Source organism: Dasypus novemcinctus, chromosome 2, assembly GCF_030445035.2.
Source record: "Dasypus novemcinctus isolate mDasNov1 chromosome 2, mDasNov1.1.hap2, whole genome shotgun sequence".
NCBI lineage: Eukaryota > Metazoa > Chordata > Mammalia > Cingulata > Dasypodidae > Dasypus > Dasypus novemcinctus.
Window position 1 is genome coordinate 180614108 of NC_080674.1, and position 25412 is coordinate 180639519.

Consider the following 25412-nt stretch of genomic DNA (forward strand, 5'->3'; position numbering starts at 1 on the left):
ACAAACAACAAAATCTGCATAAACCCAGTGACTTAGCCATTCCAACTCTAGGAATTCCAACTCTAGTTGCTCGTGCATAAAGATGCGTGAACAAGGATGTTGATTACAGAACTGCTGCTAGAGGGGAAAAAAAAAAAAAGCTGGATCGAGCTAAATGTCTATAAATAGGGAATTGTTTAAAATTAAAGTGCATCCTTATAGCAGAATTCCATGCAGCAATAAAAGAATGAAGCAGATGTGTATTTGCTACTATGGAAGCATTTTCAAGATATATTGGTGAGAGAAAAAAGTGAAAAACTGGGGACATTTAAAAATGTATATATGTCTATACATACATTTGTTAATGCATAAAAAATTTCTGGGAGCTTACCCAAGAAATTGTGAACAATATTTTCTTCTGAAGAATTAGACTAGAGTCCAAGGTAGGATGGAAAACAACTTTTTATTATGTAATCTTTTCTACCATTTAATTTTTTTTTATCCTGTGAGTATGTTTTATAAACTTTTGAAATTAATTAAAAATAACAATTCTACTCCTATCCACTATCAGGATGGCTCTGAGTAGGCATTTAACTTGCCTGGACCTCACTGCTTATGTCTGTGAAAGGAAGGTGGACTAGATGACCCTTCTCCCAGGGAAAAGAGACCTGGTGTGGTTTGCTGACGCCCCTGGGGCTTCTCTTAGCTGGCTGAGCTGGGCACCTAGCAGGAAAACCAGCGGGCTGTTTGGGGCAAGGAGGAAAGAAAAATCTGGGACCATTCGAAACAACTGACAGCAGTGTGTCAGTCAATGAATATTCAGTGTTCAAGCCATTGTGGTGGGTGTGGCATTAGGGACACAAACAAGGAAAGGCAGAGCTCTTGGGCTTGTGGTGCTCACTACCAGAGAAGACAGAGCAAACACTCTACAACTAGCGCCCCCACTGCCCCACCACTACTCATTTATAAGCGCGTGGCATGTGCCAACCACCGTAGGGGATGCCTTCATGCTTGAATGATTCCATCTGGCACTTAACAACAATCCTTTATTGTGGGACCATTATTTTTCCCATTTTACAGTTGAGAATTATGAGGCTCAGAGAGGTCAAGTAGCTAGCAGAAGGTGACCCAGCTCTTAAGTGATAGAAGTGATATTCAAACCCTGGGCTAATAGCGCCCAAACCTGTGCCCTTAACCGCTAGACTAAACTATCATGGAGACGTGAATGGAACCCAAGGCTAGGTGTGAAGCAGTGGACCCAAAGCTGTGGTTCCACTCACTAAGTGCTGCTTATTTTAGGAAGGGTTGGAGCAGACCTTCATGGTCTGGGCTCTGGGAAGCCTTCCTGAAGGGAGTAGGGCTTTGATAGAAAATAGAGCTGGGACGCTTCAGGTATCAGAACCAAGGTGAGCAAAACTGGAGGTCAAAAGGCTCTGGCTACAGCTCTGAGCAGAGGAGTCTTTCTGGAATGGGGTGTTTGCTGAGGGAGAAAACACCGGAGTCCAAGGAGATTGTGGAGCTTGCACAAGCGCTTAAAAGCCAGGTTAATGCATTTTGGCCCAAATCCTTCCGAAACAAGAGTCAAGGAAGGTTTGGGGCAGGGGCATTATGAGTACTCAGAAAAGTCTACTCGTGGCCCCTGCTCCGTGCTCACAGCATTGCACAGAGTCACTGGCCACAACAACCTCCCTTCAGTTCCAAAAGGCAGAACTGAGGGAGGGGCGAAGCTGAGCCATTTCTGAGCCACTAAGGAGATGAGACACAGCTCTGGTGTCACGGTCCACGAAGACCTTCCAGGAGGGAAGTCAAAAGAAAACCAGATCCTTTCCTAGGTACATAGTGAACTGAAAACATACGACTGCACAAAAATTTGTGACTATTTGTAGCAGCATTATTTATAATAGGCAAAAGGTGGAAACAGCCCAAATAGCTATCAAGGGAAGAATGGATAAACCAAATATGATACATCCATACAATGGAATATTATTCAGCCATTAAAAGGAATGAAGTTCTGATGCATGCTACATACAACATGGGAGAACCTTGGAAAATGTGATGCTGAGAAGCCAGACACAAAAGCCACATATTGCTACAATTTCATTTATATGAAATGTTCCGAATTGGCAAATCCATAGAGACAGAAAGTAAATTATTGGTTGCCAGAGGTTATGAGGAGAGGGCAATGGGAGGAGATGCTAATAGTTATGGGTTTTCTTTTGGGGAGAAGAAAATGTTCTAGAATTAGATAATGGTTATGTTGCATACCTTGTGAAAATACTGAAAACCGTTGACTTATACACTTTAAAAAGATAAATTTTGTGATATGTGAAATTTATATCTCAATTTAAAAAAAAAAGAAAAGGAATGGGGTCACACGAGGAAACACATTTTTGCAGAACAAAGATAGGACAGAGGCTCTTAAGATTTGGCAGTTCTAGGGTGTTCTCAAAAGAATGGGGGGACCACTTCTGGAATTATTCTCAGATGTAACAGCAATTCAGTTTTATCAGATTTCCATTTACTATTGTACCCGAATTACTCTTACTCTATCCCCCAAAATCAGAAATTTCTCACCTTAAAAACAGTCCCTTCCTATCCTGTTTCTCCCTTTCCCTGGCTTTCTGTCTCTTACCTTGATTTGAACGTGAGTGGGTGCGAGCTCTGGGCTTAATCAGGCCAAAGCAGCCCATTGTCCCGGTGAGAGCCTGGAGACCCTGCTAAGTCACCAGCGGGCAAGTAGGTTCGTCTGGCTAGTGACGACAGGAGGAAACAGCCTAGGGGCGGGAGGCCTGCACGGCGTGTTTGGATAAGCGGGGTTACTGCAGGAACAAAAGGCTTGGACTTGTTTCTAAGGGTTGTGGGAACACTTCAGAGCACTTTGAGGAAAGGGGTGGCATCATCCGACTTCTTGTAAAAAGAGCATTCTCGGACAGGATGTGTCTCAAGGGGTTGAGCACCTGTCCCAAATGGGAGGTCTTGGGTTTGGTCCCTGGTACCTTCTAAAGACAAAAAAAGAACAAACAGCAGGCAAAGAAACAAAAAAACCAACTCAGGAGAGCCTGTGTAGCTCAGTGGTTGAGTGCCAGTTTCCCATATATGAAGTCCAGGTTCAGTTCCCAGACCCAGTATCTCAAAAAAAAAAAAAAAAAAAAAAAGGAAAAGAAAAAGAAAAAAGAAAAGAGAGAGAAAGCATTCTGTTGAGAGTGGACTTTCCAGGGGCCCTAAGCTTGGAGGTTGCCTCACTGCACCCAGGCAAAAAAAACTTGGTCACTTGGATCCTAGGAGATAGCGTTTCAAGGAATGGAAAGTGTATTTCTTGGACAGAATGAAAACTCCACAAAAGCAGGCTTTTTTTGGTCTGTGTAACCACTGCCATACTATCCCTACACCTATGATAATGACTGGTACATAGAAGATATTCAAGAATTTTTCGTTAGATGAATCCTCAGCCAAAGACTGAGTATGGTGCATTCAAAGAGCTCTGAACGTTCAGCAGAAGACCTGGGTTCAAATCCCAGCTCTGGTGTATGTATGGCAAGCTAAGTTGTCTTGGCAAAATATATTTAATCCTTCTGAGTCTCCTCATCTGTGAAATGGGAATAAATAATAGGTTTTAAAGTTTGAGAACTGAAAGGAGGGTTGTATGGGAAAGTGCCTGGTCCATGGTGAAAATGGAGCACTTACTTTTCTTCTTTCTGAAGCTGGAATCATAAGCCCATTTGAAAGTAATTCTCTGCACAGCAGCAATGGCTGTTAACAGTGGTGGGCCTGCCTTTTTCTTAGTCTTGACCCTCTGACGCCTCCAACAACATCTTCAAGTTAAGGGTGCAGGTCTCAAAGGCAGGGTGGTATCTCCAGATGATGTTACCCCTCCTCTTGCTACACTGTGAAAAGAGGGGGCTGAAATGCATGGCTTTGATCTGCACGCCCCCCACCGCCTTCTCCTGTAAGGCCTTGACACCTTGTAACGAGTACTCTCAGGTATCCAAGGAGCCGGGCTTTGCCATGTGCTTTGGTGCCAAAGAAACCACTGGAATAGTGAAATGAAGCAAGGCTAGTAAGTACTTCTGAGCTCTTATTGTAGCTCCTGCCCTTTAAACACATTATTTTTTTGTAATCTTCACTACCGTAGCCTTCAGCAGTGGGTACCAGAGTTACCCCATTGAGACTCTACTAAACCTTGGCTGGGATCTGTAGCCCATCTGTAGCACTGTCATTGTGGCTAACTTTTTTTGTTTGTGTGTGGTACCAGGGCCGGGGATTGAACCGGGGTCCTCATATGTGGGAGGCCGGCGCTCAACCACTAAGCTCCCTGAGTTGTTTTTTTTTATTGTTGTTGTTGTTTGTTTGTTTTTAGGAGATACTGGGGATTGAACCAGGACCTCATACATAGGAAGCAGGCGCTCAACCACTTAAGCTCCATCCGCTCCCCAAGGAGAGTTGTTTTTTTCATTTGTTTGTTTTTAGGAGATACGGGGGATCAAACCCAAGATGTCATATATGGGAAGCAGGCACTTAACCACTTGCGCTACATCTGCTCCCCATGGCTAACATTTCTTGCTTTATCTCACCACAGGCGGTGGGGTGGGCTCCAATGTGAGTCCCTCCCACTTAGCACCGACAGATCACTAGCAGTCAGCGTTATGAGCAGCCTGCATATAAATCCAGGCCCGCGGTGGTTCTTGGGAACCCTGGACGGCTTGTTAACACATAGATTGCAGCCCCTGCCCAGGGGTTCTGGGGTGGTGCCTGAGGATGCACATTTCCAGCAAGCCCCCCCAAGATGCTGCTGCTGCTGGTTTGGGGACCACCCTTTGAAACCACTGCACCAAGGAGAAGCCATACTATTCTCAGAGCGAATGGATTGCAGGCTGCTCTGCTGAGCTGTGGTGAATTAGGGAGGCCTTCCAGGAAGGCTGCTGGGCCCCCGAACCACCTTATCTATTGTCATCCTCAAATTCCAGGGCACCAGCTCAGCAGGGCACCTCGCTGGGGTGAGTTACTGGCCTTCAAACAAACAAAAAAAAAGCCCTAAACTCCTCCTCCCCGTCTGCATCCCATTTTCAGAGAGAGGGCCTGATCAGCACGTCGTTCTGCCACTTTGGCCTGAATGTTAATTTCAGAGCCAGTGCCCGGTAGAAAATTGCAGCGCACACAGTTAAATCGGTTCTGCCTCTGTCTTCTGCCACCTTCATAAATTATTCACAGTGCCCAGCATTCAATATGCCTTCTCACTTCAGACCCTCTCCATGACTGTTTCCTACTCTTTCATTTACAGCTGTGGAACAACTATTTTCATCTGGCGGTGGCTTTTATCACTCAGGATTCTCTGCAGCTGGAACAGTTCTCGCATGCCAAGTACAACAAAATTCTGAATAAGTAGGTTGCATTTTGGGATTTCCTAAAGGGGGGGGATTTCATACGATTCTCGGAGACAAAGCTGGCGTTTTTTGTTCCTCCTAGGTACGGGGACATGAGACGGTTAATTGGCTTCTCCATCCGCGATATGTGGTACAAACTTGGTGAGTTGGCCCCCCGCGTCCAGCTAGACACATCTGCCCGTGCCGAGTTCCTTGAAGTGCATCTGTTAGAGGACCACGAGGGTTTCAGCAGTGGGAGCTAGAAATAACAGTTTATCACGGCGCACACCCCGGGTGCTTAATCAGTGTCTGATTGTACCCTGAGTGAGAGAGGGTGCCCGGCCCCCAAACAGCTGGGAATATGCTTTGGCTTGATGCCCCTGGGGGGTTCGCAAGGCAATTTAGGATTTAGAAGCTAGAGGAAGGCACAGGACTGCCCTGGAAGCTCATGGCCTCCTGCGTCCCACGCCGCTGGCTGCTGATTGGTGGGCCGTCTGCGTGCAGCTACTTAAGGGAAGCTGACGTCCACAAGAGACCTTCCAACCCAGTGCGGGGAGTTGGTTCTGTAGCACGAGAGGGCTTTTGTGACCTGATTCGAGCTAGATGGTAGCCCCAAGATCTGACCTTGCCTCAGTGAACTAGGGAGACCTGTAGCTGAGCGTGAGGGTCTCGTCCTCGCTCAGGCCCAAGAGTCGGGGGGGCTTGCTCCTGCCGATCAGCCGGCGGGGGGTGCCCCGAGAGGGAGCACCGGTTCTCCAGGCGTGGGGGACGTGCGGTTGGGGAAAAACCACGGAGACCGCTTGAGCACAAGAACAGGTCTGCTTTATTACGGAAGTACACTTAGCTATATAGGGGTGGGTAGAGAGAGGGGTGTGATGAAGGGAGGGTTGGCTAAGGGGTGGCTGTGGACAGGCTGAAGCTGATGGATAGACCTGAGGTAAGCAGTTACTGGGGAAGAGGGCAGATTGTGGGTTGGCAATATGGGCGGGACTGGCGGGAAGGACGGCGGGGGCTGGAAGGGGAGGAGGGGTGGAGAAAGGCGGCAACAATTGCTCCTTTTGTTTTTAAAAGGAAATAGAGGCAACAAGTTTTGGTGCGCACTGTGGGTGTGAATAACTCGGTGTGCGCAGCAACAAAAGACAAGGATTAAGAGGAGGAGGAGGAAAAGGAGGTTATAGGGACGGGTACTGGGATGAGACGAGGGGTAGGGGGAGACCCCGAGGACCGGCTGGCCATTAGTGGACGACATAGCATCTGGCCAGGACGCATGTGCCCGCCATCAGGGTCGGCGCACGCCGGCGCCTGGCGCGCGCCGAGCCTTGCCAGCGAAACGGGCCCGTGATGTCCCCGAACCCCCCGCCCAAGGGGGAGGAGTAGTTGGGGAGAGGTGGGGGGAGGAAGATAAGAAGCTATAGGCGTGCGGTCTGGAGTAGGTGGCGTGGGCTGAAGGGGCGTGGTGGATGGCTGGGGGGGACTCAGCGGTGGCGAGGCGTTGGTAGTGGACTTGTACAAAGGAGCTGAACACTGCATTGGCTTGGTCTTTGGCGAGGCGGACTATCCTTCTGATGGCCCAGGGGCCTATAGTGAGGGCTAAAAGGATAATGATAAGGGGGCCTAGGAATGGGAGCAGGTACGGGAGGAGAGAGTGGAAGAATGCGGAGGAGTAGCTCGCGTTGTCCATTCTCTTTGGCGTCGCTCCAGGCCTTCGCCGACCTTTTGTAGGCTATCTTCTGCGAGGCCGGTGGTATTGGCGTATACACAACATTCTTCTCCAAGGGCGGCACAGAGGCCCCCCTCTTTGAGCAGGAGGAGGTCAAGGCCGCGGTGGTTCTGTAGAACGACCTCAGAGAGAGAGTTAAGGGAGTTTTTTAGATGCTCAACAGCTTCTTGGAGATAGGTAATATCTTGATTGACCGCGTTCGCGAGGAGAAGCTTTTCCTGTTGCCAAAGGGAGAGAGTCCAATTGAAGGGCTGGTGACTCGGGTTGGCGGCGGCTGGGAGAGTGAGGGAAGCCAGGACGAAGAAAACGGTCGTGAGGCTGTATAGAGGCATCATCTGACGGTGCGGCATCTGTGAAGACAAAAGAAGAGAAAACTCCTCGCTCTCCATGCGTGGCGAGCGGGCAGCATGAGGGGGGCAAAGAGAGCGGGGTAAGGGTTTGAAACGCTTTAAGAGGGGGCGTTCCTTGATGATGGCTGGTGCTGGATCCGGGTGAACGGGGCGACCTCTGGGCCGTATCCACTGTCAATGTTATCTCTCACCGAAGGCATAGGGTGCTGATCGTTCGGTGGAACTAATGGGTCAGTGGTGGGCCGAATGCAGCACCCAGGAACCCAGAGCGGCTGCGGCTCAGAATCTGGAAAGACGCAAGCAAAGCCCCTCCCCTGTGCTAGGAGGGGAGCTGGATCTTGCCAACGATTTGTGGCAGGGTCTTTCCAATGGACGAGGGGAACTTGCGAGGGCTGCCACATGGGTCCCCAGTGTTTATGGGTGGGGGAGAGTCCATGGTCATCGAAGGTTAGGAGATTGTGATGAATGAGGCAGGCAGTTACGACGTCGGCGGGGGCCTTGTGGGGAGAAGAGGCCCTTTCTTTTTGAATGAGTAGCTTGAGCTGTTGGTGAGTGCGCTCGACGATTCCTTGCCCCTGTGGATTGTATGGAATGCCAAAATGATGCGTGATGTGATACATCTGCACGAAGCTGGTGAAGGAGGCACTGTGATATGCTGGTCCGTTGTCTGTCTTGAGATCCCATGGAATTCCCATGAACAAAATAGCTTGGCGAAGCGCCTGGACGCAGTGTTTAGCACTTTCCCCCGTAAGAGGGACTGCATAGCACAGATGTGAAAAGGTGTCAATTGCCACATGAAGATATTTGAGGTGGCCAAATGCACTGACATGAGTGACATCTAATTGCCACCTTGAGTTTGGGCGGAGGCCGCGGGGGTTAACACCCTGAGGCTGCAAAGGCCCAAGTGGCAACAATGGCGCGCAAGTCCGGCACGCGCGCACAAGGTGTTTGCAAGTTTCAATGGGAAGGTCGGGGAAGAGCTTCCGGATGGACCGCGCGGAGAAGTGGAATTGGGAATGCAGGAGCTTGGCTTGATTAACAAAGTCTCCAAGTCGCAGCCCGTCGGCAGGGCTTTCATGGAGGAGGACTGGGTTTACCTGGCGGCTGGACACAGAAGCATCAGCGAGGTCATTCCCTTGAGCCAGCAGTCCTGGTAGGCCAGAGTGGCTTCTGATATGAGCAATGAACCAAGGCTGCTGCCTCGCCTCAAGCAGTCGCTGTACGAAGGCGAGCACTCGGTCAGTGTTTGAGTCACCCGGTAAGAAAGTGGCAAGCAGGAGGCTGCGGCACACTTGAAGGGTGTATAGGCTGTCAGTAAAGATGTTGAGAGACTGGTTTGGGTGGAGGTTAAGGACTGCAGCGACGGCTAGAAGCTCACCTACTTGAACAGAGAAGTCATTTGCGAACAGCAGTTGCTGTGGCTCAGGATTTCCAGGAGTGTATATAATGGCTGCAAATGCCATTTTTGAGGCATCTGTGAAGGCAGTGATGGCTGAGGGGATTGGGTTCCGCGCGGGCAATGGATGGAACGGGTTGGAAAACGCCAATTGAGACATTCCCTGCAGCAATCGGTGATGAGGATAGTGGTTGTCAAAGGAGCCGCGAAAGAGCTCTACGAGGCTCTGCATTTGGGCATTGTTCATGATGAGGGAGGTAACTTCCTTGGCATCTAAAGGCCAAACAATGGTGTGTGGCGGGATGCCATACGTTTGTATGGAGAGAAGTACTAAGTCAGTGGCCAACGTGATCCAGGCCCTTATAAAAGGGCAGATTTTCGGGAGTTTGCTCTTTGACGTATGCAGAAAAAGGAGAGGGCCATCTTGCCACAAGAGACCTGTGGGAGTGATTGGCGTTGGCAGAACTAAAGCCAAGATTGGAAGGGTGGGGGAGAACCGCTCTAGGCGACACTGTTGCAGGGCGGCGCTGACTTGTTGGACGGCTTCTCGAGCCTCAGGAGTGATGATGATGCTGCGAGTGGTCGCCGTTGGAGGGCTGTCCCTTGTCTGCAAAAGCTCGAAGAGAGGCTGCATTTGCGCTGTTGTGATGGGAAGCGCCGAGCGAAGCCAATTGATTTGCCCGCAGAGCTGTTGGAGCTCAGTTAATGTATGAAAGGACGAGTGGGTGAATTTGGCCTTCGTGGCCTTCTCGGTCGCTCCAATGCAGAGGCTGGGATGTTTTCCAGGAGGTAGCGGCTCCCGTGGCGCCGATGACTTGAGGGCCGGTTTCTAGGGGCCAGTGATTGAACGCGGCGATTTCGAAGGGAACACAGGAGACTTCAGCGCCAGAATCTAGAAGTCCATCGAGCCATTGCCCATTGATTTTGAACTCTAGTGAAGGTTTCTGGCGGCGTGTGATGGACATTGTCCACATTATGGCTTGGGAATTCTCCTGGGGGCCTCTTGAGGGTGGGGCTGAGGCCTGCCCCGCTGGGAGTTTAAAGGCTGCTGGGAACCTTGGGCGGCATGGCAGTCGCAGGCCCAGTGATATCCTTTCCCACAACGCGGACATGGTGTAGGAGGGCCCCTTGGCCGCCGCAACGGCGGGTCTGAGCGAGGCGCTGGGCCTGGCTGGGAGCACTCGCAGACGAAGTGGCCGGGCTGGCTGCACCGAAAGCAGACAGAAGTGGGGGCGGATGAAACAGCCATGGCAGAGGCAAAGGCAGCGGTGAGTGTTTTGACTTATGGGTCGACGTCACGGCAAGCAAGGACCCATTCGTGCAGAGCTTTGTCGCGTATGGGAAGGATTACGGCTCGGAATGGCGCAAGGCACCCGTCTATGATAAGTTCTTTGGCCAGCGCAAACTGGGCGTCCTCGCTAGAAATTTTACGCTGGCAAGCTTCCAGGACGGGGGCGACAAATGCTGGGAAAGTCTCATTGGAGTCCTGAAGCAGTTGCGCAAGCTTGGTGGGCTGCTTGGTGGAAACTAGAGAGAATGACCGCTGGACGAGGACTTTTACCCGGTGCCAAAACCCTGGGTCAATTTCGAGATAAGAACGGGGGTCTGCATAATTGTTGGTCCCCGTGTAAGCATCGGAGGGATCGAGGACGCCAGCTTGGGCATTCTCTACGATTTGCCGGTCAACAGCCACTTGGTAATGGGCGCGCCATTCAATAAATTGACCCGGTGTCAGGATGGCACGGGCTAGTGCAATCCAGTCATATGGGAGAACGAGTTGGGTCCCCAACTCCTCAAGTAGTTGCTGCGCATAAGGGCTGCCAATTCCGTCTTCCTTTACAGCTTTGCGGAGGGTCCTGACCTCTTCCGCTGTAAAGGGTAGCCAAGTTTGGGGTCACTGCGGCGTGGGCTGCGGATTCAGCGGATACAGCTGGGGGGTTTGAGAAGACGTGGCACCAGGGACTGATGGAGCAGCCAAGGCAGGTGAAGGGCTATTGCCGTACGGCGGCGGCAAGGGATAAGCGGAACACGGGTGAGAAAATGGCGGCCTAGCGGCTTCCGGCCGACAACAAAATGGCGGCGGGACCCTTTCGGGTGCCGGCCAAGATGGCGGAGCAGCCACATCCGGCAGCGGACAAAATTGTGCGAGGGGCGCTTCCGGTTTAGCGGAAGATGGCGACCATACAGTTTCCGTGCCCGAACCGGATGCTGACTGGGCAGGAAGAGGCGGGTAGAGGCGGGAGGAGGAGGACACCGGCGGAGAAGAAGCCGGATGGGCGCCATCTTGGGCAGAAGACAAAGGCGCTGGCAGAGAAGAAGGCGGAAGTCCGCCATCTTGGGGAGCGGCAGGAGTGGTTTCTGTCTGCTGCGGGGAGCTCGGGCAGGGAGGTTCGCGCTCGAGAGCAGCAGCAAGTTGGTTAGACAGAGAGTCAGTGTCGGCCGGGTCATCGGGATCACAGTCTAGAGGCCGTTTGGGAGAAGCTTCATAAACGGCCTCGGTCGGAGCGCCGAGGAGACAAGCGCGAATGGCAACGAGAACGGGTAAGAGGCCTGCTGGGAAGGTGCGTTTCTCGTGCTCCATGGCGGAGGAGACTCCATCTATGAGTCGCGAGTATGTGTCCGGGCTCCAGAGTTGGCAGGTGGCGAGCCACGGGTTAAAAGGGAGCAAGAGATCCCAGTACTTTTGGAGCTGCCGCAAGGAGACGCGGAGTCCATTGGCATCGAGCAGGGCAGCGAGGGCTCTGACTTGCGGCGCCTGACGCAATGACAAAGAGGCGCCCATGACGGGATAGGGACGGGACGACGGCGAGGGGTCCCTTGGGGCTCGTCCGGGCGAGGGGTCCCTACCTGGAGAGGAGGACGATCACAGCAGCAGCAGCAGCAGAGAGGGGCCGGGGGAGGAGCTGCCACGTTGGGCGCCAGTTGTAGCTGAGCGTGAGGGTCTCGTCCTCGCTCAGGCCCAAGAGTCGGGGGGGCTTGCTCCTGCCGATCAGCCGGCGGGGGGTGCCCCGAGAGGGAGCACGGGTTCTCCAGGCGTGGGGGACGCGCGGTTGGGGAAAAACCACGGAGACCGCTTGAGCGCAAGAACAGGTCTGCTTTATTACGGAAGTACACTTAGCTATATAGGGTTGGGTAGAGGGAGGGGCGTGATGAAGGGAGGGTTGGCTAAGGGGCGGCTTTGGACAGGCTGAAGCTGATGGATAGACCTGAGGTAAGCAGTTACTGGGGAAGAGGGCAGATTGTGGGTTGGCAATATGGGCGGGACTGGCGGGAAGGACAGCGGGGGCTGGAAGGGGAGGAGGGGTGGAGAAAGGCGGCAACAGAGACCCATGAACCCCATGGGAGAAAGGAAGGGGAGGATGGAGTTAGGGAAACAGTTACTGAGGCTCCATAAATGAGCCTCAGTCAAATGAGACCTTCACATCACCTCTCACGAGAGAGAGATCCCCGCCCCCCAAATCTGTGGAGGAGGGAGCTCAGAGGGAGAGGTAGCTTCCTTGAGATCAAACAGCTGGAACCGCAGAACGGTTTTCATTTCTATGAGGACATAGGCCAACTGCCTCGCATGATGCCTGAATCCTACTCAGTAAATATTTGCTGAAAGGATGAACGCATGCGTGCATGCACTGATGGATGGGAATGACGAATGGGGGGTTTTCCCCTCTGAGACTGGCCCCCCTCCTTGACACTCGGCTGCCGAGTTGTTCTGCCCTAGGCTTCGACTTGGCACCTGCCGAGACTGTGACCTTCTCTTGGAATTTGAACTGTGTTCCCTCTCTGGGCTTTGCCTCTTGGTTCCGGAGACCTCTTGTATCTGCCAGTCCTGCCTCATTTCCTGGACAGCCATTTCCGGTGGGCCTCCCACAGTGGAGAGCCTACAGTCCGGATTCCGTGGCCGCTGGCAGCATTCGACTCCAGCTAGAGAGCACACCGTGAATCAAATCACAGAAAGGTTGTGGGCTGGCGCATGAAAGCGAAGGGAGAGCTGAGGAACCAGGTCCAGGGACAGCCTGCTCTGTGCCTTGGGCCTGGCCCCGTCATTTACAAGCTAAGACACCTAAAACGAGGGGACAGAGCATCACTGGACCTCATCTGGGGGAATGGCCCCTTCGGGTCGTAAGAGCTGAAACTTGGCAAAGTGAAGCCGTGAGGGCCACACCCGCATCAGGCTTCCTATCATTATTTTCACCCTTACCCATCAGGACAGAATCTAATTTTTCCATTCTGGCTACTTAACCCTCCAAGGTGGATCTGTAGCCCTAAGGCCTGCAGGGTGGGCCCAGGCAGGGGACGTAAAAGAGTGAAGCGCTGGAGTACGTTGAACCCAGCGGAATTCCATGAGCGGGATTTTTCCACCTCACCACTATCAGTGCTTGGGGGTAGATGATAATTTGTTGTGGGGGGCTGTCCTGTGTACTGTCGCATCTTTAGCAGCATCCCTGGCCCCTACCCACCAGATGCCGATAGCCGCCCCCAACCAAAAATGACCCCAGCCAGTGCCGAGTGTCCCCTGGTGAGCAAAATCACCCCTGGTTGAGAACCACTGTCATAACTATGACCTGCCCCGTTTTCCTAGGAAAAAAGTGCCTTCCTCAGTCTATCAGTGTTTTCCCCCTTTGAATAAGGACAGATACTTAAGAAATATTTTACATTTCATTTTCCGTCACTGTGGAACGGAATGAAAAAGCATAGGGCAAGTGCAGGCCTCCGTGGTAGCGGGCGCCTGGCCTCGGGGTCAGGAATAAAATAAGGGGTAATGGGGCAAAATGAGGCAGACTTTCCCCTGCTGGAAAGGGCAATCACCTCCCCTTCAGGTGATTCTTGTCCTACTAGAATGTAGGCCTGATGTCGTCACATCTCCCAAGTTTTCAAAAGAAACCAAGGAACTGGGTCTAAAAATGCATTTTCCAATGTATGGATAGTGATAACTAATTGAAAGTTTCAAAAACATGGGGAGTGCCCATCGAAACATTGACGCGTCCAGATTCGGCTCATATACCATGAGTCTGCGTGCTCTGCTCGGAAACAGCAGAGACGAGATAAAGCCGCGGTGGGCTTCCTTTCACGGCTCCACAGCCCGGCTAGTGTGAGAATTACCAAACAAGGATCTGTGCTTTGTTTGTCTCGAGTCCTTCCGTGCAGCCTGCCTTTTTCTGAATATCCTTCATAGACATTGTTTTGCACTGAGAAGATTCTAATTAAGTATAGATTATGTTTTGGCAGGCGCTCCCAATTATGCTGATGAATGAAAAGATGTCGCCGAATATCCCACCTGCTTAGAATCACAGGACATCAGAGCTGGGCCTGGAAGAGACCATGTTGTCCAGTATTTTTCAGGCATTTATTTTTAGCTGAGGACCGATAAAAAAAAAAATCTCATGTTTGATATGCAAATTGGATAAAAGCAGCACTATTGAAGTGGGGTGGAAGCCCAGAGCCCATTTTGTGGGCTGCTCCTGGAGTTCCCCGTATAGACCCCTAAAGATTTCCTGGGGGGAAACTCTGAGTCACTGCCGAGAAGTTTTGAAGCTATCATCTGGTCCAACCCACCAGTTATCACTGAGGACTCTGAAGCCCAGAAAGAAGGGGCTTGTACAAGGTCAAACAGTGGACTAGAGACAGAATTAGGAGTTTTTTCCTGAGTGTTTGTTCCAAAGCATCACAGACTCCTTGCTAGTTCCAAATAACTGTAGGACAAATCAGTGCAATTAAAAGATATATCCATAAGGGTCTTTTGGCTGCCAAAAAGAAACAATGATTGTGGCTGGCTTCATCAAAGAAGGCGTTGGTTGGAAGGGCAAGGAGAAGCTAAAAAACCAGGCTGTGGAAAGACTGGGGCCTCAGCCACTCTGGGAATCCAAGGCAGGTGTGACCTCCTCCGGCACTGTCCTCAGGTGGCCCACGCCTGCATCCCTCTGCAGCAGAGCGAGTCTCCAGAGAACATCCTATTGGCCTTGCTTGGGTCCCCTCTCACGGATGCCCCCACCAAGCCTACATCCATCGTGGGCAGCAGTTTCCCAAAGGAAAAGCCAGGATGGGGTTACTGGAAAACGGAATAATGGATGGAAGTCAAACAAAAGGCACAGATGTCCACTGCAGAACACAAGGAGTAAATGTTCCCTTTGCAAAGATGGCTGCTCCGCCTCCTCTTGCCCTGGCTCCTGGGGAAGAGGAGCGTGTGTCTTCCTGACACGGTCTTCTCAGCTGCCCACCCTCCCACTCATTAGTTACATGGCTTTTTCTCCTTGTCTGTCTCTTTCAGGGATAAGAGAAGAGATAAGAAAGAGGAGGCTATGCCTGGTTGTAGCATCACTGGCTTTCCCTTAGCATGTTAATGAGTTATACCTGCTAATCCAAACCAGGACCAAGCAGAGTACACATTAGGGATCATATCCACATGGAACATTACACTGGGTCACAACAGGTTTCAAAGGTACAACTCATAGAAGAGCCAACATAGAGAGAAACTTACAGTGATCTGTGGCAGCCTGCAGATTGCCTGTGCAGGAGCCCCTCTCCCCTTCTTCAGGGCTAACTGAAGCTTGATTTTTTTTCAGGATCTCAATTTGTTCAGCTCACAAGGTCCAGCCACAGGTGGTTGCCATGTAACCCAGCTCTTTCTGGGGAGAAATGGCAGAAATATACTTATTGGGGCTCCAGGAAAGCACCTTTTCCCAATTAAAAACAGCTGGGACTGTGGGGGAGGGGTGGCCGGTGGCGAAAAGACAGATTCAATGGACACGACACATCTTTCACCCCTAGTCCTCCCCGTCTTCCTTTCTGAAAAAAAGGACAAGAGGCCTGGAGTTGCAGCAGCCTTCTTGAAACTGTGAGGACAAAAGTCACGCACTAAGGGTGGAGGGCAGCCTTGGGACTGATCATCTTCTGACTTCTTGTTAAGGAAGAAATGTAAAGTCCGTATTCAGGAGTCAGAGTTCTGTTACATACAGCCAAATACGTCCCTAGCTGATACTTCTTCTCATTCAACTCTGTTTTTTTAGGGTTAGTTACTGAGGCCCTAAAATGTGACAGGTCTTCTCCAAGGTCAACAACAAATTAGTGGCTGAGCTGAGGTGCAAGTGCCTATCTCTACCCCAAGTCCAATGTTCTCACTACTAATTATCTTCAAAGAGTATGCAAAGCATTTTCAAAGGGTGTGAAATAGCTAACTAACTATGCCTTTCAAAGACTACTGATAATGAGTAAATCATAATGCATGTTAAGTTTTGTAAATTTTGTTTTAATGCCAAAAGCAATCAGGGCATCCTCATCATGATCATCAGTATCATCATCTTCTTCTTCTCATCAGGAGAGATTTTAGCAAGTCTGTGATTATAAGTTAGCTAATTGCAAAGCTATAATCTCAGGCTTGAAATTATTTAACATTCTTCAGAGAAGAGTCTAGACAAATGTGTGTGTGTGTTGTTTTGGAAGGGAGAGTATTGGCAGGGAGGCTTTGATATGCAGAAAGCATATCTGTATGTACTTTCTGGCCTGCAAGGATTATTGCCATTTGTGATTTTGGATCCTGGGATGATGCCAAATATAGTGTACTTTTTCTCATAGTGTAGCATCATAACATTTGATTTTTGCTTGGAGTGAAGCAAGGCACATTTTGCCAAAATGACTTTGCACTTCACCTTCCCACATACACTTGAGTTAATGCTGGGCTGCTGTGTTAACAGTGGTCATGGGAAAGATGCCAGAGGCTGGCATCTCTGCCTCATGTGTGGGGACGTCCCTTCTGGTTGACAGCCCCTGGGTCGTGACCTTTTAAGCACTTTAACCCAGCTCGTGCTAAGCTCTAGGGGGTGGTGGGAGGGATGGGGAAGTAGAAGGCACCGCCTCTGACACTGCAGTGAGGAGCCCAGCATCTATCTGGGAAAACTGAACGTGGGCTGCATAGGGTGGTGGAGACTCTAGGAGTTCAGCGGACATGAGTGGGGACAATAAGGACAGCTTCAGGAGGGGAATCAGCTCCTGAATTAGGCCTCTAAGGGCAGCCCAAGTCAGGACTGGGAGAAAGAGGTAGAAAGGGTGGCATTCCAGGCAGTTGGGGCTCTGGTGTAGTCACAGAGCATCAGAGTGGTCTGTCTGCCCAGGAAGACAGGAAAAAGTACTGGGAAGAAATAGGAAATGTGATTGAAAATGCATTTATCCACCCACCCATCCATCCATCCATCCATCCATCCATCCATCCATCCATCCATCCATCCATCCATCCAATGTTGAACACAATTGTAGGTAGAATAATGGCCACCAAAAGATGACCATGCCCTAATGCCCAGAACCTGGGACTGTGTTACCTTTCATGCCAAAGGGGACTCTGCAGATGTGATTCAGCGAAAGCTCCTGAGATGGTGAGTTTACCCTGGATTATCTGGATGGACCCACTGCAGCCACAGGGGCCCTCGTAAGTGAAATAAGGAGGCAGGAGAGCCAGAGAGAGATTTCAAGATGCTATGCTCCTTGTTTTGAAGATGGAGGAAGGGGACACAAGCCAAGGAATGAAGGTGGCTTCCAGAAGCTGGAAAAGGCGAGGACATGGATCCTCTCCAAGAACCTCTGGAAGCCTGTGCTGTTGTCACCTTGACTTTAGCCAAGGAAACCCGATTTGGACTTCTGACCTCCAGAACTGCAAGATAATATATTTGTGTTATTTTAAGCCACTAAGTTTGTGGCAATTTGTAACAGAAGCAGCAGGAAACTAATAGGAGCACCACTATCAGGAAACTATGTCAGCGGCTGGGGTTGAAAATGAAAACAGGTTAGAGCAACAGCCCCTGACTTCATGGACTCATAGCCATTGCATGGAGTAGTTTCATGCCAACTGCAGAGTCACTTAGTTATGGTTGCAGGGGAAATAGCCCGAGAGCAGACCTGTGGGCACCCAGAGAATCTATGATGGGTCCTACCCTGGGGAGGGAGCCAGGGCTGCCTCACAGAGGAGAACTGGGAGCCCTGAGCTCCAGACCAACACTGTCCTACAAAAACAGAAGGTGGTGGGAGTGGATGTGGCTCAAGCAGTTGGGCACCTGCCTCCCACATGGGAGGTCCCGGGTTTGGTTCCTGGTGCCTCCTAAAGAAAACAAGCAAAACAGTGAGCTGACGCAAAAGGCAGTGAGCTGATGCAATGAGATGATGCAACTAGGAGACACAACGAGAATCACAAAAAGCAGGGAGCAGATGTGATTCACGCCATCAGGTGCCTCTCTCCCACATGGGAGGTCCCAGCTTTGGTTCCCAGTGCTTCCAAAAAAAGGATGAGCAGACACAGAGCACACAATGAACAGACACAGAGAGAAGACAATGAGTGCAAACAATGAGGGGGCAGGGAGAAATAAATAAATTAATTTTTTTAAAAAATAGAAGGTAGCCCGCCTACAGAACTTACAGTGTTCTAGTGCCCATGTTAGTAAAAGTAAAAAGAAATAGTGAAACTGATTTTAATGATACATTTTATTTAACTCTGTAGATCCAAAATATTATTTCAACATGTAAAATCCACACAAAAAAATTATTGAAATATGTTGCATTCTTTTTTGGAGCTAATTCTTTAAAATTTGATGGGTTTTGACACTCACAGCACATCTCAGTTCGGACCAGCCTCATTTCAGGGGCCCAAGCGGCCCGTGTGGCTAGCAGTTTCAGTATTGGACAGTGCAGCTCAAGGGAATGCCTCGAATTTCCTGACAAGGGCATGTGTGGGGTAGGGTTAGGAGTAGGCCTGGGGCCAAGGAAGGGGAAGGAAGGGCACTGTGGGCAGAGGAAGGGCATGTGTGAAAGCCCGAGGAGGAGGAAGGAGCAGCGTGCACTGGAGAGAGGGCAGGCAAAGGGGAGAGATGGGGCTGCAGAGGGAGCTGCAGAGCCAGCCAGCCCATGGGGCTCGGTCCGCAGAGCCTCAGAAGGCATGGCATTAAACCTTGTTTAAGCTGTGGTCAGCACGATCAGACTGGGGCCTCTCAAACATCTCTGAAGGTAGATCTTGAACTATTTAGACGGGATAGAGGAGGACTTGGAGAGTCACAACTGACAGCCCTGGTGGCAAGATGAGTCCATCCTGACCCTTTCCCCAGGTCAGCTCTTCACTGGAGTTGAATCAATGGTGACCAGTCAGCGTGGGCAGTGCTTTGAGTGGTACTGGCGAGCTCCGTGAGGTTGGACCACGCCTTTCCTTATCGTTCCTTCCGGAACCCAGCTCAGGACTGAGCCCAGAGCGCTCTCCATCGTCACCGCCATCTGCAGCGACACTGACTGAGCCTTTTTAATGTGCCAGACACGGTGTAAAACCCTTTGTTGGCATGAGCTCTTTCAGGCTCCTCCACCCTTCAACCAAGCAGGTGTTGTTATTATTTCCATAGTACCTTGAGACAACAGCAGCTCAGAGACGTTAAATGGCAGGCAGAAAGTCACACTGCCGAGGACTGGCAGGATCTGAACCCAGTTGTCAGAACCAAAGCCTGAAGGGCAGCTGGGGCCAGCATGGCCCGCATGGCCAGGAAAGAATCGATGGTCTGTCTCAGAGCCTGGCCAGGAGGGAGCTTTCCTCAGCCTAAGATGGAGGAGCAGAGCCAACGTTCTTCCCTCTCCTCTTGAATGATCGTTGATGACCCATCCCGCCTTATTTCAGAATCCCCAGGAGGCTTGCTGGACTTTGAAATCCAAGGGGTCAGGACCTGCCCTCATCCCTGCTCCTTTAAGGTCTGGGACAGCCTTTAAGAGTCATGGACTCTCAGCCATGGTACCCCCTTGTGCCCCGTATCAGCCTCACAAGGCCAGGACTTGCCCAAACTCATTCTCACCCAGGCTCACCATGATTTTCTTTGGTTCTTTTTTTTTTTGCCTTAGACCCTTGGCATTCAGCCTTACCCTGCTCTGGAGAGGAGCAGTGGATGGTGAGGCCATTGCACAGACTACAGGCTGAGGCCAGAGAGCACAAGGAGCCGAGAGCCTCCTTCCCGCCTGCACGCCTAAGCTCCCCTCTGCACTTTCCTTACCACCACGTCCTTTCCCCAAAGTTCATGTAATTTGGCATTTGGATTTATCCTGCTGGCTTACTGGCAGTTTAAAAGCCTTTTCCAATGTGATGGCTGTTCCCAGTGAGATTCAGCTTCCATTGTATGAGAAAAGATCCTCTTATGCATGCCCTTCCTTGCCTTTAAAAAAAAATACAGCAGCAGGTGCATCTCTTGAATGAGGGTTATTTTTCCAAGCAAGTATGTATTCAATTAGCCACAAAATCCACTCTGTGTGTGCCTGCATCTATGCCTACGTAGAGAGGCACACCTATATGCAATCATTTGGATGACTTGAACACCAAATCCAGTGTGCTTAAATTCCACATTTTATGTAAATGAATAAAATCCCTTTATGGAACATTGCTGCAGTCACTGATACTATACCGTATTTAGCAATCTGCATCTCCTGCTCCTCTTTCCCTAGTCTGCCAAATATCTCCTCAACAGACTGCAAAGAATGCAGGTCAGGAGGATCTAAGAAATGCCCGCCTTTTATTTTGAACTAGCTTATGACACCCAAGGCCCTCCAGATTCTAAAGACCTTTCTTATATAAGCGATTTCTCCATTCTCTGGTCATTTATCTGACAGTTTCCCATTTACCTTCACCCTATTATTGCACTTGACTTTGGATTTTAAAACCCCGCTGTGGTCTGAAAAAGACTTAAAGGATCTCAAAGGATGAAATCAGAAATCTAGATTAGCAATTACTACAAACCTGCCAGAAAGATTTTTTTCTCTCTATTTAGGTGAAAGTGAAGACTTGAGGCTCAAGTGTAATCCACATGCATTGTATAATGAAGCTGATATCCCGAAAGCGTGTTTTCATATTTCACTCAACTCTCTGCCCGACTTCACCGTTTCATTCTCACTAACAGAAGAGATTCCTAGGATGATGCCTTTTTATCTGAATTCTGGGGAAATACTCACCATCAAGCCTCCTTTCAGGTCAAATGAAAAATCATTTTCTAGCGCTGCCGTCCTGGCTCCTGTTCTCGCAGCAGTGCCAGGCTACAAGCCATACCCCCAGAGTTTCTGCACCCTGTGGGGCTCTGGGCCCCGGTGAGGCCACAAATGTTTCTGCTGACAGCGGAGAATGGAAGGGAGGGCTTCCTGGGCCCGAGCCCCAGGAGGAGAGAGCAGCAGCTCCTAGAGCATGCCCTGGGTGTCAGCCTGAGTGGGAAGGTTTGAATATGCCTACCCTCCCTCCACCAGGAAATCCCTGGACTTCTCACATGGCCCTCTTAGCCCCCTTCTCTGCCACCTCTGACGTGTGTTCTGAGGACTCTGCTTGGTTCCGTTCAACCCGGCTGCCCTTCACGGTTCACTCTGATCAGACATCACAACAGTAATAGGGCGCAAATTATTTATTCTTCGCAACAATCCTGTGATAAACGCTCTGACATGCCCCATGGTACAGAGGAAGACTCCGAGGTCCCAAGAGATCAGGTGAGCTCGCCCAGCGCTACGAAGCTCCTTAATAGTAGAGTCAGTTTACAAATTCAGACTGGATTTGTGCCCTCCACCACGAGACCGCATGGCCTCTGCCCCTGAAGACTGGCATATTGCCATGTGGTCTAGTGTAGGAGCTAGACAAGTTCACTTCTTCATTCAACAAACATTTCCTTCATTCCACAAGCTCTGCGCCCAGTGCTACCGATACACGGGGGAGAAAACAGACATGTTCTCTATTCTAAGAATGTTAATCCAATCTTCAACAAGTAAAAATGTCTTTGCAAATTTGGGTAAGAAGCTGGAGCACAAGGATCCAGGGCAGGGTGTCTGCTCCAGGTGGGAGTAGGGTGGGGAGAGGTGGGGGCTTTTCTCCCAGAGGAAGGGGTGTTTGCGCTAAGGTAAGAAGGACAGCAATGAGTAGAACCCATCCTGGGGAAGCCAGGTGCCTGTGGAGGGAAGGTGGAGGATGAGGCCGGGAACAGCGTTCTCAACACAGGAACAGTGTGCGCACGGGCCTTGCAGTGGAGGAAGCCGGGGCATTCGTGGGGCTCGAATAAGGCCAGGGTAGCTTAGGAGGCAGCGAGCAATGGAGGGGGTGGGTGAGTGGGTGGGAGTGCCTTGAAAAGAGGCAGAGGACACGAGACATTCTCGTCCATCTGTCTCTAAAGTGACGTTTTCACCCCCACTGTTCCGCTGACCACATTGCTAGTGCAGGTTCTTACTAGCGGTTTTGGCATCTCACAGCTCAGTTGGTAAAAGCATGCTTTCCTAATCTCGGAAACGTGGCTTGTGTTGCAGACAGACCTGATTTCAAATACCCCTGTGGCTTCGCCACCGCTCTCATTTAAAAGCAGTGCTCCGCATTTGCAAAGGAGACGATGCAGGTGAAAATCCTTGTCAACAGTGAAGTGCTTTGCACGCGCCTGTGTCATTATACTGGGCTTGCTTTCGATGTGCCTCTTACCGGAGTTCATCCGTGTAAAGTGTTCGAAATGGTGCCTGACGCTTGGTAAACACTACATCTGCGTGACCTGTTGTTTTTACTACAATGCCTCCCTTATTTTCTCTTTCTCCAGGCTTGGTCTGAGGACAACCCGTGCATCATGAAACTGTTTTATGTATCTGCATCCCTCCTCTCTTTTAGGCCAGAACAAAATCTGCTTCATCCCAGGCATGGTGGGGCCAATTTTAGAGATGACACTCATCCCCGAGGCTGAGCTGCGGAAAGCCACCATACCAATCTTCTTTGACATGATGCTGTGTGAATATCAAAGGAGTGGGGATTTCAAAAAGGTAAGAAATGAGGCCGGAAACCCATGCCAGCGTCCCTAATCCCCAGCCCATTTCCCCATAATGATATCCTCGTTCCGTCTGTCTGAGCTTCATTCAGAGGCTCCACAATGCGAGTGGGACATTTATTCATGTGCCCGGAATGAGCTGGCAGGTCGGATGTGGTTAGTATTCTATCAGGCTCCTCTGCCTGAGGACAAGATTAAAAGGCACTTTCTTGCCAGGTATCTGTTTGGTCCCTGTCTCAATCATTATAAGAATCCTGCTTCTCTTAGAATGATTCCTCATAGTTTCCTAAAGGGTGTTCAAAGGGCCCATCGGCCCGTCCACCCCAATCTCGCATCTACCCTCGTCTAGCACGAAGATCTGCATTATCTAGAAAAAGCTGACCTTCGCCAAGCATCATGCTTGGCCTGCACCGAAGCTGGCAGCAAATGGGGCTGGAGGCGGGCTGCTCGGGAGGGGCCTGTGTTTCCATCAGCCCTGCGGATAGGAAGCTCTCCCCAGCAGGCATTTTCATTGAAAGTCCAGTCAGACTTGAAGGATGAGACCGTTTGGGGGCCCAGTCCTGCTAGAAGGTTCTGGCAGTCGGAAGCACCCATTTCCACAGTAGGTTCCCATAACAGACCATGGCGATGTTCAGTATTCTCCCCCAATTTAGAAAGTCCTATCAGTGCAGCCTGAGTGGTTTCCTCTCAGATCCATGCCCCCTGTCACCTGCCGTCCCATCTAATTTGACCTCCTCACTGGTCTCCTCGCTCCCAGTTTTTCTACCTCTAATTCTACAACAGAGCCTGCCACAAAATAATCTTCCATAAAACAGTACCACCCCCTTGCTCTTTGGTTCTCTAATCCCCACCCAATGAGGTCCAAACCCTTTACCCTGCCTCTGGAATTCTCCCTGCTCTGGTCTTACATCTAACTTTCTAGCCACTATTTCCAACTTTTGTCCCCACCTGACCCATTCTCCAGCCATGCCCATAGCTCACCTGAATTCCCATGTCTCCACCCATCTTCATGTGTTTCTTTGTGCTACATATACAGTCCTGCCTCCCAGCACTTTCTAAATCCCAGCTGCCTCTGCAAAGCCCATCCCAAATGCTGTATCCTTGGAAAGCTCTTTGTTCTCTGCTTTTATTTTACATATATCAGTGTAAGGTAGGATTATTGTGAACTACCTTGCATTATACTCATTTTTGTTCATGCTTCCACACCTGCCTCATCCTCATCCAATTTTAAGAACAATGTGATGATGATGATGGCATTAACTGGGTGGTGTTTCCTTTGTGTCAGGCTCCATTATAAATACTTTCCATACTTTAATGTAATCTCATTATAACCCTATGAGGTAGATAGCATTAGCATTCCCATTTTAAAGGTGAAAAAAACTGAGACTTAGAGAGATGCAATCACTTGTCCAAAGTCTCACAACCAGGAAGTGGTGGAGTGGAGGCTGGAAGATAGAGGCCCCTACAATTCCAAAACCTGTGCCCACTGAGCAGTCCAGCCACCCCAGTCATTACAGTAAAGTGTACTGAAGGAAAGAATGAATGACATCCTCTTTCTCACAGTACAACACTAAGTCAACCAGATGTTCCAGGGAAGAGGGTTTCACAGTGAAATACCTTTGGGAGCCACTGCATACTGCAACCTCTTGTGGCGACTCACCTTGCATGAAAACTGGCCAAGGCACTGAGAAGTTCTCAATTTGACCTGTGCAAGAAACGTGGATTGGAGCCACCATTCTGCCAATCATACTTTGAAAAAAATATTACTTGAAGAATAATAAAAGGCTTGTTTGCTGTGATCCTTCCACTCTGAGAGAGTGCGCTCCCCCTTGGGGACGGGCTCTGTGGTGCACAAAGGCCAGCTGCTGCCCTCTGAAATCAGGCTGAGGGGTTCAGGTGGGGAAAGAGCCATTTCCCACCCGTTGGGGTTGGGGGTGGGGGTGGGGAGTGGAAGAGTGCATTGAGTGTTTGAAGACTGAGCAGAGTCAGCGAGACTCGGGGACATGCGGAAGGCCATGCAACGTGAGAGGAGCTTTGTCGTGCCTAACCTCTCCGCTCAGCATTCCCTCCCTCCTAAAGGTGTGGGCTCCAGCCAGCTGGGATCATTTCCTGGGGAACCGGTGTGTGAAAGTAACATTTCCTGCACCTGCTTGTTCCTGATGTCCTAAAGAGAAATGAGACCCGGGTCATTGTCCGGAATACAATGTGACGGTTGTCCTTGGTGGCCTTGTCCCTTCAGAGGCTTGACTTTATGGTTTCTCTCCCTAAAGGATTCCCTTATCACGAATCCTCGAGCCATGCACCCACCTGTTTTCCACGCTCAGGGTCACTCCTCACTCTGAGCATGTGTTCCTCGTAAGCATATCGCACAATAGCTTCTCCTGGCTTCTCCCTTATCAAAAGTGACAAGACAGTCGGGCTGACTGATGGGGCAGTTCCCCATGTGAGAAGCCGCTGGCGCGCTTGGTGGGGCTCAGCTGTGCGATGAGCTGGCATAATCGTGGCAGTCTGGTTTGGAATAAGCAGTCATGGAAGTGTTCCCAGGAAAGGGAAGAGACAAAAACCCAGACAGCCCCGTGAAGCTCTGTTAGCTGGAATGAGAGTGGACCCCAGAATGGAGATCTGGAGTCCTGGAGGTCCCATGTGGAAGTGAGGGCATGGTGCCACAATAATCAGATCAGGACTATGAGGTGCCTCTACCTTCTTCATGGAAATAGCATAGCCAAGAGGAAAAGGTAGCAGGGCCTTCGCTCGCAGCTCCCGCCAGGCCCTCTGGCCTTACGCCCAACCTCTTGCCTTTGCCTTGCTGCTGTTTGCATGGGCTGGTCCTTAGAGCTC

The 25412-nt window shown here is 50.4% G+C and overlaps 1 protein-coding gene across 1 annotated transcript in view; it reads left to right on the forward strand.

Annotated features, from left to right (window-relative positions):
• DOCK2 (dedicator of cytokinesis 2) overlaps window positions 1-25412 on the forward strand; it is a 419924-nt gene that overhangs the window by 343518 nt on the left and 50994 nt on the right. The window contains exons 31-33 of the mRNA XM_058282039.1: window positions 5258-5358; window positions 5443-5501; window positions 22421-22569. Of these exons, the coding sequence (XP_058138022.1) occupies window positions 5258-5358; window positions 5443-5501; window positions 22421-22569 (309 nt within the window). The remainder of the gene's footprint in view (window positions 1-5257; window positions 5359-5442; window positions 5502-22420; window positions 22570-25412) is intronic.